Source organism: Indicator indicator, chromosome 15 (assembly GCF_027791375.1).
Source record: "Indicator indicator isolate 239-I01 chromosome 15, UM_Iind_1.1, whole genome shotgun sequence".
In the NCBI taxonomy this organism is placed as follows: Eukaryota; Metazoa; Chordata; class Aves; order Piciformes; family Indicatoridae; genus Indicator; species Indicator indicator.
In genome coordinates, this window is record NC_072024.1 from 16,648,850 (window position 1) to 16,664,316 (window position 15,467).

At 43.6% G+C, this 15,467-nt stretch overlaps 1 protein-coding gene across 1 annotated transcript in view; it reads right to left on the reverse strand.

Moving 5' to 3' along the window:
* The window catches only part of DNAH1 (dynein axonemal heavy chain 1), a 115,366-nt gene that overhangs the window by 41,486 nt on the left and 58,413 nt on the right, over positions 1–15,467 (reverse strand). Inside the window, exons 16-29 of the mRNA XM_054387214.1 lie at positions 14,983–15,208; positions 14,228–14,347; positions 13,389–13,471; positions 11,835–11,976; positions 10,529–10,684; positions 9,373–9,571; positions 7,247–7,500; positions 6,140–6,352; positions 4,326–4,490; positions 3,501–3,622; positions 2,844–2,949; positions 1,558–1,737; positions 798–938; positions 5–168 (exon numbers count right to left, since the gene is read on the reverse strand). Coding sequence (XP_054243189.1) covers positions 5–168; positions 798–938; positions 1,558–1,737; positions 2,844–2,949; positions 3,501–3,622; positions 4,326–4,490; positions 6,140–6,352; positions 7,247–7,500; positions 9,373–9,571; positions 10,529–10,684; positions 11,835–11,976; positions 13,389–13,471; positions 14,228–14,347; positions 14,983–15,208 — 2,271 coding nt within the window. The remainder of the gene's footprint in view (positions 1–4; positions 169–797; positions 939–1,557; positions 1,738–2,843; positions 2,950–3,500; positions 3,623–4,325; positions 4,491–6,139; positions 6,353–7,246; positions 7,501–9,372; positions 9,572–10,528; positions 10,685–11,834; positions 11,977–13,388; positions 13,472–14,227; positions 14,348–14,982; positions 15,209–15,467) is intronic.

Below are 15,467 nucleotides of genomic sequence, written 5' to 3' on the forward strand. Positions count from 1 at the left end.
CTACCTGAGCTGGGAGATCCACTCGAAATCATTCACACTTGTCACATTCTTCTCAATCAGATTGGCTGCAACGTCCCTGGCGTGGACCTCAATCACAATAAGAGCTGACAAGACTGCTCGCTGCATCTTGGACAGTTTTCCACGAACCATGGCAACCAAATCACCCAGCTGGGGAAGGAGAAGAAAGCATCTGAAGCAATCCATACCCCAAAGACCCAGGCTGTACTAACACAACGCAACCAAACTTACAGCATGTTAAGTCCAGATCACAGGTTGTGTTCAGGCAGTTTCTGCCTCTTCTCTTGTCAGAGACACAAATGACTGCTCAGAAAGCAAATACTGCTCAGAGCCAACTTTTGCCCCCACCATTATCATGTTCAGGTGAAATCAAACTGCTAGAGCTGCCAAGAGGCCCAGAGATTACCTCCTAGGTGCAATTAGATGCAAGGAACAGATATGAATGATGCAGTTTCACTTTGCTTTCTATTGTCCATCACTTCAGTTTTCCTCCATCTCTGACTTCTTATGTAACCCTGGAGGAGTTACCTTTTGTACTCTTGTCTTCAGATAATGATCATATTATCAGTCCTTATTATTTGAGGTTTATGATGACAAATATTCTAATGATTAAGATGACAAGAACCTGGGTTTTTTTGACCTGTTTTTCAGCTGTGCTATGCAGGAATGAATCTCTGTTTCTCCAACAGCACTGTTCTGGCTGTATGTATAAGTTATCTAAGGTCTGAGGATTGAAAAGTCTCCATCTGGCAAAATCTCACTCATATTCATTTTCATACCTGAGCACTCAGCTGTGGGAAAAGCCTGCTGGACAAATCTCCAGCTTCCAGAGCTTCAGACACTTGCTTTGTCCAGAAAATCTGGCAGCCAGCAATGACCACTTGGCCAGGCCACTGCAGGACCCATGTAGTACGTGGAGTCTTGAAAAAGGAAAAAAAAACCCAAAACAAACAGTGGTAAACCAACAATTTAAATTTGTTTTTTGCTTAATATTTCTACATCTTCCTCCTTTCTGAGATGAATCTTTGAGACTCAGAAGAGTATGTCCCCTTTTCAAGACTGTTTTAACTTTCCTAGTTTCTCATTTTCTTTTTTCAGCCTTTCTTCCTCCCTAGACCCAAACAAATCAAATTTTTATACCAGTGCAGCTTTAACACAAGAACTAGAGCCAAGATGCAGCCCCTGATGCAGCCTCTAGCATACTGTGTGAGACAAGAGAGCTCAAGAAGACAAAAGAGAGCTGATCCTTACAACAAGGAAGTTGCCTGGAGAGAGGAAAAGAAGTGGATTCATATGGGATTGTTCTATGATATTGGGAACACTTCCATGGCTGACAAACGAGTGTGCAGGGTCTGCAATCTTCTGGACCATTAACTGCTTGCCCAGCTGTGCAGTCTGCACTTGACACACACACAGCTGGATTAAAGGTTGTATTTTAAAGCTAGTACAGTATCACAGATGTATCAGCCCCACCACTGGTGATCTCTATGGCAAGCCTGGAACCCAGACATCAGGGACCCGCCATGATAAAACGCTTACCCCTGGATAGGCACCAATTGCTCTTTCTATGTTGTCCCGTACACTGGCTTTCATGGATCTCTCCACTTCCAGCAGCCACTGCTCCACATCATCAGTGGGAGAGATGGGAACACACAGCTTCACCTCTTCTCCTTCAGCAGAATACATGTGTGTGATCTGTAGGTCCTCCTGGAAGAGCAGCTAATGGAAGAAGGGCAACAGGAGACATGAATGGAGGATTTCCTTTCTGTCCCTGTTTTCCTGCCACTGAGAGAGAGCCAGGCTGCAGTGGGGTATGCTCATTAAAAATCTGGTGCCAAACTTCGGTTGTCAGTAGTGATAATCAAGTGTGTGACAGATGTGCAAAATGACCTCTCCAAAAATAGAGAACAATTGTCAAGAAAACAAGATATTCCCATTGTTGGTTTAACTTGAGTGAAGCAAATCAAATTATAGGGAGGAGGAAGATTTCTCATTGCCTGTCTAGTACTCAAACAATTCCTGTTCAGTTCTGTAGATTCAAATCATTTCCCTTGAGGTCACAATGCCCGGTTTTAAGAATAAAAGCTAACAGCTTCTCCAGTGCCCCAGCACATCACTGAAAGTCCCCTTATTTATTCCAGTGGCTTTGCACTAGGTTTCTAGTTCAATTTCCTTTCTATTTTCCCAAGCTAATGACTAGAAGATTGGCTTTAGTGCCTGAGTATTGTGGTGTGAGCTGTGACTAGCCACGGAGTCTGAAGTCTATTAGGAATAATAAAGAGGAAAAATACAGCTATTTTTGGTTAAGCCCAGCTCCTAAGCAGGGATGAAGGCAGAAACTTAATTCAGTTCAGACTTCTTCACTCCTTGTCCCTCCTCATGCTGTCAGCAAGAGAAGAATTCTACCCAAAGCAAGTGGCTGTGTACAGACAGCTAAGTCTGAGCTATTTCTTTTGGCTTCCACAGTGGGATGGACAGATATCTCCAGAGGGAGAGTTCTCTCCTCCTAAGATGGGTATCTAAGTGAAATCCTGAAAGCTGCCCTTTGCAGATGCCTATTTTCCCTTCAGTGTGTAAAAGCAATTGAGGGTGCTCAGTTTATGGGCAGACATCTGGCTTTAAATGTCTGAAGTGCAGTTGCTTGAATTCCACTCCCGGCCAGGCACACCTCACAATGCCTTTCTATGTACAGTTACAGATTCCCAGGAGATACACTTCCACACAGCAGAGTGTGGACACTCCTCCAGACCTCAGCATGTCTCCAAGATCCCATGAGATCAGCTTCCCAAAGGTGGCCAGGGCACTAGAGTGCTTGCTTTGCCTACCCGTGCAATGTTCTCGAAGCATTTGTGGAGGTGTGGTTGCACAGCAGTGGGGTCTTTTGTCTGAGACAGTATTTCCAGCAGCTCATCATCTGAAAGGAAGTAGAACCTAGAAACACAGGATGAGGCATGAGGGGAGGCTCCCTTTACATCAGGAACTAAATCCTGGCAAGATGAGGACCAAGCTAAAGACAATGTTTCTAACTGCTCACTGATCTCTTTGTATTTGCATAGAAGAGTAGCAGTCATGGTCCAGACACCTACTCCTCCCTAGAGAGACTTCTCCACCTACAGGAGTCAGTCATTCCCATGCAAAGTGGTTTTAAAGGAGTATCAAACAATAGAAGTGTTCCTTCAGGAATAAGCGACAGAGATGGATGGAGGTTTTCATTTCACCCATCTTTTCTAAACAAATCCTGAGGCACAGCTCCACAACAATGCTACCAAACTGCCCTCAACTCTCAGCATTTGTGCTTGCCTGTTTCTCCCCGTCAGGTGGCAGCATTGAAAGACACAGCCTTGCTTATGTTTGCAGTCTCATGACAATATCCTAAGCTTCGATTGTTCTCCTTTTTCTTGGCAAAGTGATCTAGAGTGAGCCTCTGCTTTGATATTACCTGAACCACAGTGTGATCCAGCCCACTGAAATGCAGGGGTTACCTGGGAAAAGCACCTCTCTTTGTCTCCAGATATTCACTCAACCCCTTCTGCACAAGTTGAAGCAGTTTGTTACATTTTCGCAGGATCTCTAGCAGCGCAGGATCAGGGCACAAAGAAATCACCTAAAACCAGAGTGGAGAACAGAAGGAGCATCAGGATTCTGAGGATGTGGGAGATAAGGCACTGGAGATAATCAGGCTGCCCAGTGAAGTTACTGATAGGATTTAAATGACTCATTCACAGGGCTACTTTCACAGGAGGGATCTGGAGAAGTGTGAACTTTGTGGGCAAGAAAGAGAAACAGAGCTTATGGATGTGACAAGCACATTTCTGGGTTCCCCTGAATACCAAGGTTTCTAATATGGAATACAAGTGGTGATGGGAGTCCTGGGAAGTAGAGACTGGAGAACAGAAGAGCACAGAACACTGCTACCAAGACACAAAAACAGGAGAAAACAACGGCTCTGCACAATTTAAAGAGTCAGTCCTGAGGAGGAATGGAAGGAGTTTATTTTATGGAGTAGGATTATAACAGGGCTGATTACAAGAGTCATAGGAGGCAGAGAGTCAGTATGCTGAGGAGAAGGTATCTGGTGGGGTGGAGATCTTGGTGCAAGGCATCACAGGGAATGACTCTGCCAGTTTGCACACCAGTTTGAAAGGCCAAGTTCCAAGAGAAGAAACCTAGCATACTGGCCTGGGCAAGGCTGCATCATTTACAGATCACTGCTCATGCCCACACCTTTACAAAACCAATGAATCAAAGGCAACCTTTGTGTGAGCACAGCTCCAAGGAGTGGCACTGGCATTCATCAAGGCACACACCTCAGAGTTTTTGCTAGCTCTCCTCATGATGCTCCTCCAGTCAATATCCATGGCCTGGTAGCGCTGGCTTTCCAATGGCAGTTGTTTTTTTATGTCCTCTGAACTAAAGATAGGCTCCAAGTAGAGCCAAGAGCGCTGACAGTTCAGCCATTCCTCTAGGACATCCTAGTGGGAAGCAAGAAGAGCATATGAGGACACCATGCTATGAATACGTTTGACATAACCATTCAAACTGAACCAGAATGTGTTTACAGGAAAAGAAAGACCTTCCACAATTCTAAAATCTACCTGCAGTGTCAGGAGCTGGAATTTCCTTCTCAAATGAATAACAATTTCCTAGCAATCCCCTTTGCTAACTGTTGCTAGCAGGCATCAGAATCAACACCCACTAGTTTAATGACAGTAGTTTAGAAACATGTGTAAGCCAATACTAGAGTTCCAAGGTACTTTGTGGGGCTAGGTCAAATTTCTGTGGCTAGTGTATCTGTGCTTCAGAGAAGACACCATGATGTGAGCACACAGGAAGATGGGGGGTGGGAGGTATGTGTTATTTTGTGAAAGGAGCTTTTCTGGGGGGGGGAAAGAATGACAAATAAAATATGCCAGACTCTGCAATGCTGTCATAGCCTCTCTCTCCTGCCTTATGTACTTCAGACCCAGCTTTACCTCCAGAATTAAAACAACACTCAGAATCAAGGGAATGAATGAAAAGCTAAACATTTATATATTAGACAGGAAACCCTCTTTGTCAGGTATTTAAAAGAGGAGAGAATTAGGTTGGAAGAACATCTTCCCCCTCCATTTTCAGGCATGGGTGATTGGAAAATACAAGGAACCTGCCCAACACTGCAAAGCAGCTTGAGTGTTGGACTCCTTTTCAGACTGCCTCAGACACATGGTGCAGTCTACTGTTCCCTGAGCACCAGAAGCCACTCCACCTAGCAAGAGGTGTGGTTTTCCAGTAACACAGACAACAGTGTTTGCCATGCTCCATCAGCTCACCCTGGTAAACCCCTTCCCAGAAGGGGATTCATGGGCCAAAGACAGGATAGGAAAGGCTGGGTGAAAACATGGATAACATCACAGCCACACAGTAAATACTCAGCTGCCTTAGGGCTTAGAGCAGCATTTCTGTATTCTCGTGAGCCAAGACTGGCACTCCAGCAGCCCATGACCCAAGCACACTCAGATGGTGAGCACCAACAAATAGAATGAGGTAGTTATGAACAACAGATAACAATGCTGCCATGCATCAAACACCAGCATTTAAACAGAGTTCTCCAGTCAGATACTTGTACTGGAATTTTTCTCCTGCAGCAAAATGCTGTTCTACAGGCTGATTGTGCTGGATGCTGAACATTCAGGCTATGGATTGATGAAGAAGTACTGGCATGGTCTGCCAGATCCTGCTTTCAACAGCAGTCTTCCACATGCTTTCCTATGCTGAGATGTGAATGATTAGCAGGATTTCACAGGACCTGTAAGAAGGTTCACTTAGTATAATATGATCAGAGATGCCAGTAGGACTATTCATATCAACAGGAGAGTCCTGGCTCCATCAAGAAGTGTTGCAATAAGCAGCAAAAGAGCTGGAATTTCTTCACTGCTGTTTGCAGAATAAGGCTCTGAGTTTAAACCCTCTTTTCTAAAATCAGAGGGCTTTGAGAGGCCCTCTTCCTCCCTAAAGAATAATGTTCTCCTGATAGCTGCCCTCCCATCTCCCTAGCAGCAACTGCACAGGCTCCACGTTCAAGCATGGCAGCACAGCTCAGCTGCCTGCCTTCACCACAGGTGTGTGGGTAAGAAATCAGTACCTGTGTCATCTTCAGCTTATTTTCCCATGCATTCATCCTTTCCTCAAAATGTTTTTTGAATGGTGAGAAGGACATGCTCTGAATCATGACAATGTGATCATCTAGGAGCTGAGAGACTTCATCAGTGTTTTTCAGAATAAAGGTATCTGTGTCTTTGTAAGGCACCACAGTAAATGAAACAGAGTTCCATTCACTCTCCATCTTGTTGAGTGCCTGCAACAGAGGGACAAGCAATTCAATTTTCAGATACCACCTGTGCAATGGTTATCCCAGTTTCCACTTTTCTTAATGCCCCTCTCTAGCAAGTGACAGATGTTTGCTCTTGGATTCCACTGGAAATGGCAGCTACGTATTTCATGTAGGACACAGCAGCAGCACACTTCCTCTTTACTGCCCATGGACTCAACACTTCAATGATGTCCTGAAAGGAACATCTTGAGGGGAAAAAGGCCAATTTAATCTCAAGGCCAAATTATGCTACTATATGCACTGAAGCTGCTAGTAAAATGCCTATTAATGATTACGGTTAATGATGGCTTTGTGAAAGGGGTAGCTAATCCTTGGAAACTTGCCTGAGATTTCAGAGGATGAAAACTGCCAGAAGGTAATGAGTTTCAGTCAAGACCATCTTAGGTCACATCTAAATTGGTGAACTAAAGCTGAATTACTATCTAACCTATGAATCTCCAGAGCCAGCAACTCTTCCCTGTAAGTTTACTGTGTTAAAGGATTTGCTAGCTCTGTTTCCAGTCACAGCTAATCTCCCTAGTGTCATGCTGGAGTGGCAGAATGCAGGCAATCAATGTATTTTAACTGAAACAGTCACTAATCCCATAGTGAGGTGTGAGACCCAAGCAGTGGATATATGTAATCATCAGGCATCGTTACACTACAACTAAAATTCTGTGCAGGCTGAAATGACTTCTTCTGGTGGTTGAATTCAGCTGCATGGCCATTGCTCCCCTCTCTAAGGGCAGGAGCCTTTTGACTTGTGCTGCAGAACATGCCTAATGCTCTGGGACAACAGGAACATCACCCAAGGCAATGACTGCCAGATCAACAGAAAGGTATCTGAGAAATAACCCAAGCAGGTCCCTCTCTCCTCACATTCTCAATGGCATATTCCTTGCCAGCTATCTCAGCTACTTTGGTAATGCTCTCAATATGGTCCATCAGGTTCATGTCCAAGCAGTGACTAAGTGTCAGGGTAGGCTCTAGCTCGATACTGATGTTCATTTCTTCTGACAGCATCTCCCAGTGCCGTTTCCTCATACCAGGGTTGCACAGCCCTTGAATTAAGGGCACGTACAGTCTGAATTCTTCAATCTTGCCTTGAAACTCCATGGCCACACCCTGGCAGGCTTTCAGGGAGAAAAACAGAAGAACATCAGCAACAACAGTGTGAGTTGTTATAAAGAATTTCCTAGAAGTTGTCTACATCCTGATCTGCTTGGAGACACAAAGCATGGGGTAGGTAAGCAGCAAGATGGTAACCTGGAAAAGGCAGGTTGAAGTAATGAGGACACAAAGGCTCTCTCTACATGGCTGCTAAGCAAGCATTCAAGCCCAATCCCAGAAGCAGACCTGCCTATTAGCCAAAAGTCTGCTACAGGCAAGTCCATGCTAAGCAGAAGTGTGTCTTAGCCTAGAGCTCACTAAAAGATGAGAAGCCAACAGATTTAATTCCTTAATATGGGCCCAAGCATGATGAAGCCCCATCTGCCAATACTGTAGAATCTCTGGTCATTGTTCCAAGAGCTTCACTTCCTTAATAACAAGGCTGGATTGTGTATTATCTCACATCTCAGCTCAGGCCATGCTAAACAGAAGATGGATGCTACACATAGGAGCTAGAAGAGGACTGGGATCACAGTCAGCTATGGAAATGGAAGCCATGCAGGAGAGGCCCTGTCAGCCTGTGGCCACACTACTTCTGCCTCAGAAAGGGCAAAGTTAAGGAAAGGGCTTTGCTCTCTGGGGGCATTCTGCAAGCCCCCATCTTTGCACAGTTCACATTCTGCCCTTTGTCAGCTTGTGCTATTGCAAGTAAAGCAATGGACAGGGAAAGAACAAAGCACTTGCTTCCTTTTCTAAATCTAGCTGCAACATGAGCCTCCTGTTATTGTAACCCACACGGTCACACCACCTCACACTCCCAGTTGGGTGGTATGCAAAGACAAGGCAGGCTCAAGGACAAGCATATATTTTACCAGGTGCCAAGGAGTATTGCAATGAATATGAGCAGGTATTCTTAGTATTTCTGTTTACCATAATGATTCATAGTTACTCATCCATCCACTCATCACCTCCTCCATTGGGGCTGATTCATGGCATTGTTTAAGAGCAAGTTCAAGTTAAAAAGGATGAATCAAAAATCTCCCACTGCAAAATATATTTCAATCCAAGCCATCTGGCAGGAGATTTTAGAATTAGCTCTAAAGAATGACCAATGCATCTCTGAGAATCATGGAATGGGAAGTTAAGCTACAGCTGAAGTCTCAGCTTTACTAGGAGCCATGATTAAAAGACCTTTGTGTAAACTGTAAGGGCTGGATGCAATCATCTATATTTCATACCCATTCAGGCAGGAAAGAAAACAGTTACTACATTTCACAGATTATTTACAGATTTTGCAATTTAATTTTATTAATTAAAAAAAAATCAAGATCTCTTCTGACATGCCATTAAATTCATCAGCCAATAGAGAAAGTAAAATTGGCTAAGAAAACAGCACCTGGAAGACCTAGATTTGAGTTCCTTTGCTGCCTGACTAGATGATCTTGAAGGTCTTTTCCAACCTGGTTAATTCTGTGACTCTGTGATTCTGACTTGCATAAGGGCTTAAGCCCACATGTCTAGCCATTGGGCTATATTCTCTGACTAGTCTGGACTATTTTACTTTCTATAAATGAGTAAACATCAACTGCAACATAAGAGGGTGGCTTTATTTTAGTACTGTCTTGGGAACTAGGTATAAAAGGGATTCACAGCCTGGTTGTTTCCATGCCAAACGGTACTTCAAGCAGCAAACTAGCATCTAGATGTGAATCATCAGACTTTCAGAAAAAAAAAAAAAAAGGAAAAAAAGTAGAAATTACTTTGCTAGCATTTTCTCAGTTCTAATACACACAACACATCCATGTGACATCCTGACTATCCCTCTTCAGGGATTTGATGCTTCACATCAAAATACTGATATGCACCAACGTCTTTGCCCCAGACTGCATATCTACCTGGTGAATCCTTTAACTGTTTCATGCATCTCTGCATTGTCTTTGAAGAGTCACTGACAGTCTTTTCTAGCTGCTCAGCCTCAATTTCCATGACAGGATCATTCATCCAGCTCTCACACCACTGCATCCAGTCTGACACTGTAGTCCAGAGATCATGGTACGGCTGGAATTTCTTAACCATCTTGGATAAGTTACTGTACTTTGGAAAGAGGGAAAAAACAAGCATAAGCAACAGGTGTTTTCTCCTCTGGACAACAGCTTTGCATGTCAGAAGGCCAAAAAAAGGCACAATTCTTTTCTGAATCTCAAGCAAGCAATGACGAAATATATTTTGTGAGGATGTATCACGATACCTTCTCCTGGGACCACATTGTAGATTCCTAGAGACAATGACTAGCAGATATGGGCCTTACCCCTTCATGACAAAATGCATCCAGTGGAGCTGTGCCTGCACTGTTTGTCTGGCATGGAAAGTACTCTCTCCACTTACCTCTACAAATGCTTTGCTGCAGAATGAGGAGATTTTGATGGGCTGCCCACACACAGTTAGTATCAAAACTCGGATCCTTATAGGGAAGAAAAACTACCATGGACTGGGAGGTAGGAAAGCAACACGTGAACTCCAATTCTACTCTGCAGCCAGACTAGGCTGGATGTGGATGACAATGATTCATTAGCAGCTGAACAGCCACAGGCAAAATGAGTGTTTGCAACTATATAAGCTGTTGCCGTAGGAGAAGATGCTACGCCTCGAGCCCAGCCAGCTGCCTGCGCACCAGTGTGCAACCACTCTCATTCACATCTGTGCAACTGCAGGAACAGCCTTACAGAATCTGATGCATCTCAACTGCTGCCTCAAGACCTTCTCCATCCAACTTCTCATTAACAACACTCAAACCTGAGTGTGGACACACAGAGTGCCAGTGGCAGGCACTTGAGCAGCCTTCCACATTTGCCTGGGATCAGCTCTTCTGCAGCACAGTGGAGTGATGGAGCAGTGTGGTCACTGTACACAAAGCATGAGCAGTTCACCAGATAAATCAAAAGAGCATGAAGGATTCCTTCCTGAGGAGCTGTGTCTTCTTATTTGCTCTACCTGTCACCTAGAAGGCCCAACAAAGATTAGGGTCCTGTAGGTACAGGACCTGACACTTACATTAGTAACTTTCATCCCAAGGATTCTTTCCCTGTTGTTGTAGATAATTGCCAAACTCTGAAGCTCCTTCAGCTGCGCCCTGACCTCCCTTGCTTTGTTAGCCAACTCATGGGCTTTGTTAACATTTTCCTGGACAGAAAATTCACCAACCGTCAGCTGGAAGAGAAAAGGCAAGCATGAGATGTGGCTCTGAAGCTGAGTGCTGGCTCTGGAGATCTCAACTTTCTAGTGCGCTCTTTGTTACACAAAAAACAAGATTTTTGTGCTTACAATCTCACCTCCCCCAATCCAATTCTACTTCTGCTTAGACCACAATAAAAGTGGTGAGGAGAAGCAATATCCAGTGACCAGGTGGTTAAAAGCACAAATGTGATGACCAGCTGCTTTTCATCTTTGTGACAACAGTTAATCCCTGAGGAGCAGGAGCAATATGTCTATGCCCAAATCTCTTGCTACTGAATTTATGCTGCCATTAGTTACAGAATCAGGGAAGTGAAAATGGTAGCTCTACTAGGTCACTCTGTTTCCAAGAATTGTTGGATAACACATGTCCAAAGTTTCTCTAACAACTTTACTGTTTGTTTTGGTGCTTCTCTTTTGTTTGTTTTGTTGTTGGTTTTTTTTGTCTCAGGGTTTTTTTTTTTTAATCCAATGTTGGAGTATTATCATTTGGGGAGGCTATTTCCAAGATAAACTAGGTCACTGATTGCAGCCTTTCCAGTAGAGAATTTTTATTCCTGTATACGAGCTTCTAGTGAAAGACAAAACTCAGACTGTTTAAACGGAAACCAGAGGTATCTCAGCTCCAAAACTTTGCTTGTTTTTGGGTCTTCCACACAAGATGAATTCTATGCCTGAACGCTGTATTTTCCCCTCTTGATGGCAGCGCATCATGAGAGACGATCTCACCAAGAAAGAAAAAGATGGTGCACGGGTTACCCCAGCATTAGGGACTGGAATATTGTACCTCAGTGAACACCTTCCCAGTGAAAAATATCAGTATTTCTACAAAGAACATTGTCTTTCACACAACAATGAAACTCTTAACCAAACCCTCAATTTCCAATTAAAAAAACAAACAAAACAAAAAAAACACCCTCCCAAACCACCCCCACAACAAAAAAAACCCAAACTAACCTACCAACCAAAAACAAAAGGGGAGGTAGTTTGATAATTTTTGGTCCAACAATACATTGACCGAAAAACTAACCTGACTAAAATTTCATCTGACAGTTTCCCACCTGGCTGATCACAAGCAATCCAAGGCCCCCTTTCTCTGGACAGTCTATTGTCAGTGGCTTAATACCTGCATCGTTTCCAGGTAATCTTGAAAGTCTTTCTGATTCTTAACCTGCGCTTTGCGAAATTTGTCTTCATCCTTCAGGTGCTGGAGTCGAATGGATTCAGTTTGCCTAGCTATTTTCAGTGGCCAGTAACTTGCAGCCCACCTGCACTCACATGATATAACAAACAAACAAAACAAAACAAAGCAAAGCAAAACAAAAAGGAGAGAGTGAAGCTTTTTGAGCATATGTTTGAAATGTTGAAAAAAACAGAATGACAAAGTCAACTACCACCAAACCAGGAAGCTTTACAACAACAGACACACATGTGGTTTCAACAAAACAATTTTCCCCCCCAGCTTTTCTTGTTGATATGCAGCCCTTGTGACTAGTCTATTCAAATATGAGAGGGCTGGGAGAAGTGGAGGGCCTTTTTAAAAGGAACAAATCCAGTAAGTGGCTGAAAAGCTAGGAGACAGCAAAATAACAGTTGGCATCCAGAGGGAATGTCTGTCTTTGAATGTATTCACAAGGAACTGAAAAAAAAAAGGGGTCAGTCTTGGTTTGTGGCTTTTCAGAGCTCCTGAAAAAGCCAGTCTCCTGTTAAGCAGGGCAGAGAGGGGCCAGGCTAACCCAGATGCAGTCAAACCCTGGAGAGCAAGGCTTCTGCAGTGTGCCCTGGGGAGTGCAATGCAGGTAACAGGAAAGGCTGCACAAAGAGGCTGCTCAAGCCAAGGCAGGTTTTTTTGGTTCTTGCTCAGCTGTAGCCTGTTACTCTATTGGATTTGTTAGCTTGTATGCACTGTCAGATGCAAGCTTTGCAGCATTAGGCTCCAGCTCACACCTGTGTGCCTAGGGATGCAGCTAGTGCCTATTAGTTCTGTATGAGTGAGGTCTGGTTAGTCACCTTTTAGCTCCATCTGTACTAAGCTATCCTAGAGCTGAGCTGCTCCCCTGCAGCTTCTGTGGGGTGTTTGCACTGTGCACCCCATGGTTCTAGTTTCAGGAGCACTCTGCAGAGACTCACTCATGTTGCAAACACACTAGACCAAGTACATGTCATATGAGAGGTGCTTGCAGGGCTGAGCTGACTTTAGAAGTTGTGAAGCTGTGCTACTGGGGCACAGACAGGCCTCAATCTGAATAATATAGCCAAAGGTAATAACTAAGAAGAAGCTGCATGGAAAAGAAATGCAGTAATAACACAGAGTTCGTGTTCCTTTCGAGTCCTAAGAAAATCCTGGCAGTCTTCCCACCTTGGAAGTGTTCATTCAGTTCCAGACAGAGACTAAACTGTGCACTTTGAGACCTTGCAAACGTCTCCAAACAAACAAGAGAAAAGAATTTTAATACATTTAACAGGTTAATAGCTATCAGTTTGCTTTGCCCCAGGCCAGAAGGCACCACAAACCCACGTTTCTTGTCTATAAACTTTACATCAAGAATATAGTATTCATATGGCCTGAGAGGCACTTAAAAGTTCTGCTGGAGCCCCTGATACAGCCCCTGAAGCACTGAAAATGGTACTTGCTACAAAGTGTTCCACTTTGACAGTGGGAGAAATGCCTTGTGCTCACTTGTCATTGAAATCTTCTTCAGGAAGAACATAAAGGAATTCCTCCAGGACCTCGTAACCTTCCATGGCTTCCCTAATCAGTTTCTGCACAGGGTGAGAGAAAGAGACCAAAAAAAAGACACCTTTAGACCATACTGATTCCAGCTCCCTGGTGTATATCTAATTTTCATGAGGTGCCTTTGAAGCATGTTAGTCACACAAGCTGAATGTGATGTAGGCTGCTTCTCTGCTGTGTGAAGAGGGAAAATGGATTTGTAGCCCCTTGCTCTGTGAACGATCGCACCACCATCACCCGCTCTTCTACAGCAATGAAGTGTGACCCAGTGGATAAAGCACTGGACAGTGCTTTGGGGTTATCCTTCAGGTTCTTTCCTTGGCAGGGACGAGGCTTCATGCCTTTGTTCCCCATTTGTTCAGCTGGGAGAAGACCTACACTTTGAGCAACTTTGAAATCACTCAACACTAGAATGTCCTATGAGAAGAAATACATCAACAGCAACAGGAGCATTTGGTACCAGAAGTATCTTCTCGAACACAATACAAATGAACAAAAATGCAGAATGGATCGTCAAGGTAGGAAAAAAAGCACAGAGAAGTCTTTTAGGCAAGGTTTATAACTGCTCTTTTGTTTTGCATAGATATTTAGATTTGTGATGGGTATTTAAAAACACAAACCTTAGGAATTACAAAAATACAAAGCTGGGAATCATATGGCATTGCATGCAAACTCATCTGAGTGAAAAAAGTGGAGTTCTGCTTCTGAGACACCGTACATTGCAGTGACAAATTTCCTCCTCATTTCCCTTGGTGTCCCCTGTCCATAAGGAGATCATGCCCTACCTCCTGCACAGCCAGCTGCTCAGGGACTTCCTTCATCCACTCCCGCAGCTCAGCCAACTCCTCGATACTCTCTGGTTTCTCATGCATTTTGCAGCTGATGTCTTTATATACATCACAGACCTGCAGGAGGGCACAGCAGAGAAAAGGCCTTCAAAAAGTCATTAATTGCTAATGAGCAAACTGGAAAACCTTCCATGATCCACCCACTTCCCATTCTGAAGGTGGTCTAAAGTGATGAATAACACAGTCCCACTCCGTCTTTTTCCTTCCACAGTCTTTCTCCATCCATCTCATTTGAGCTCAAACGGAATGAGACTGCCAAAAAAGAGGAAGAGGAACCACAGGTATGCAGCTGGAGTGATGACAATAACAGACTTAGACAACCCCCTGGCAGATGCAATTTTCTATATCCCAGTTAAGCTTAGAGCAAGCAGCAGGTTATCTTCGGGTTATCTACTAGGCAGATCTTTTCAATCTACCAACATATTTTTGTAAGATGACAGGGTCTTGAAGAACTTCACCTCAAGAGCTACAGCTTTCAGACATATAATTTATTAAGAGCATACAGTACTTGATTTGGTTAAGTCTGCATATATCTCCACTCTAGTATTTTTTTTAATAATCACTCCAATGCAATCTTTAAAATGACTTCATTAACATGGCCTCATTTGCTGTATTTTGGCCATTTCATAGGCATAGTGACTCAAAACCAGAAGGACAAGACACTGACATATCTATAGAACCAAGTAACTTACACTTTCCACCTGCAAATGGAGGGCGTTAGCCAGTATGTCCAACATGGAAGTGGCAAGTGCTTTGTATTTTTTGGACAGATTTTGCTTAACATCTTCTACGTTGACATGAAAGGGACCAATGACAATAGAAATAGGTAAAGTGTCAAATAGGTTCTCCATTTCAGACAGATGTGTGTTTACTATGCTCTTCACCTCCTGGGCAGATGGACATTGCTCTTCGTAGTCTCTGTAAGTAAACACACCACCAAACAAAAAAAAAAAAAAGTAACATAAACCTTCAGATTATTTAAACATCTAGATGGGTCTGCCCAAAGGATCAAAACATTAAATTGATCATGAGTATGTTTGCTGTTATTGAAAGGCAGACTCATAGAATATTTTGGATTGGAAGGGATCTTTAAAGGTCATACTGCCCAATCCCCCTGCAATACCACTGACATCTTCACCTTGATCAGGTTGCCCACATGTCTATTTGAACACATGCA